This window comes from Setaria italica, chromosome V (assembly GCF_000263155.2).
Source record: "Setaria italica strain Yugu1 chromosome V, Setaria_italica_v2.0, whole genome shotgun sequence".
NCBI classification, from domain to species: domain Eukaryota; kingdom Viridiplantae; phylum Streptophyta; class Magnoliopsida; order Poales; family Poaceae; genus Setaria; species Setaria italica.
The window spans coordinates 3183013-3184528 of record NC_028454.1 but is presented as its reverse complement, the minus strand read 5'-3'; the positions used below and the strand labels follow the sequence as shown (position 1 = coordinate 3184528).

At 50.0% G+C, this 1516-nt stretch overlaps 1 protein-coding gene across 1 annotated transcript; it reads left to right on the top strand.

The window, feature by feature from the left end:
- Positions 1–383: 383 nt before the first annotated feature.
- LOC101783945 (agamous-like MADS-box protein AGL80) lies at positions 384–1136 on the top strand. Its single transcript, XM_004971472.1, has one exon. The coding sequence runs from the start codon at positions 384–386 to the stop codon at positions 1134–1136; it is 753 nt and encodes a 250-aa protein (XP_004971529.1).
- Positions 1137–1516: the final 380 nt, after the last annotated feature.

Genomic DNA, 1516 nt, shown 5'->3' with positions numbered 1-1516 from the left:
TTATAGAAGTAAATTAATGTATGCCAACTATGATCACATTTGTTGTCATTGCCACATCGACATTTTCATCTCCCTAGGCTCCTCTTCCGATCTATATAAACACCACCCTTCCCCTCCATTCACCTCATCTCCAAAGCAATCATTTTCCTTTGTTTCTTTCTTTTGAGAAACACTATATTGTAGGCACTAACACAACCTAAACTTCGACAACAAGAAGGATGAGAGTTTAAATGTATAGGATTATGAATAACGGGGTATAGGGTGAGGAGGAGAATCAAGCTACACGCTCTCTGTCGTTGGGTGTGTGCAGTAGGGGGTCCAACATTGTATTCTAGCTAGGTTCCTTACTTAGGTAGGCTATCTAGGGATCTATATATAGGCCCATGGCTCGCAAGAAGGTGAATCTCCAGTTGATCACCAACACCTTGTCCCGGCGTGCGACATACAAGAGGCGCTGCCAGGGCCTGATGAAGAAGGCCAGCGAGCTGGCGGCACTTTGTGGTGCCAAGGCATGTGTTGTAGTGTACGGCGAGAGTAAGGCCCAGCCAGAAGTGTGGCCGTCTTACCAGGAGGCCAGACGGCTCCTGATAAAATACAGGGACATGCCGGAGCATCAGCGTTTCAAGAAGGTGGAGAATCAGAAGGACTTCCTCGGCAGCCGCGTCACCAAGCTCCGTGGCATGGTGAACAAATCTGAGAGTGAAAATAACAAGCGTGAGAGTTTTGACATCCTCCACGAGAGGATGAACGGAGGGCGCCCGGGCCTCTTCGGCACCAGCACTGAGGAGCTCACCAGACTCCAAAAAATAGTGAGCGAGAGGAAGAGTCAGGCTAAAGAACGTCTCCTAGAGCTTGGTGCCGGTAAGGGACAGGGAGCACCCCTGGAGCCCCGAGTGCAGCTGCTGCCAGGGTCCTCCTCCCAGCCACAGGATCCCAACACCCAGCAGCCCCAGCCCCAGCATCCCCCAAACGGTGCGGTGCTCGGCACCTTACCTTCCAGTGCCTTCCCTGGTAGCAGCGGTGGCTGTGCCAGCCCCAGCAGCACCGGGGGCGACATGATGCAGCCTTACAGTCCAGGGTGCTACTCAGAGTTCCCATGGACATGGGAATGGAGCACTTTCCCCCCCATGGAATGAGGAGGCTGCTCAGTGGCTGCCATGCATGTATTGCCAGCTATAAACATGCATGCCGATATCAGTGTCTGAGTATCTGTTGTTTTTTTTGTTTTCGTTGCATCTCATCTCTTGCTTGTAAGGGTCCTATCTTAGAATCTCGGTTGTTTCGTGTCTCATGCTCACTTAGAGTGGAGTAGTGGTGTCATTGTCTTCAGTCTAGCATGCATTATCCCTGTATCCCTTTCAGTTGTTTAGTTATAATTATAATATTGCTGGCATGCTATATCTTTGTGGTGTTGCTGCTTTTGCATATCCAAGATAGATCTTAACCCTAGTGTGTAAGGAATGTGAGAAGTTCATATGAATGACCCTGATGGTATGGTGCTACCGATATACCCAGC

Excerpts from the sequence above, each read along its gene's own strand:
- LOC101783945 (XM_004971472.1), top strand. The coding sequence starts at position 384 with ATGGCTCGCAAGAAGGTGAATCTCCAGTTGATCACCAACACCTTGTCC.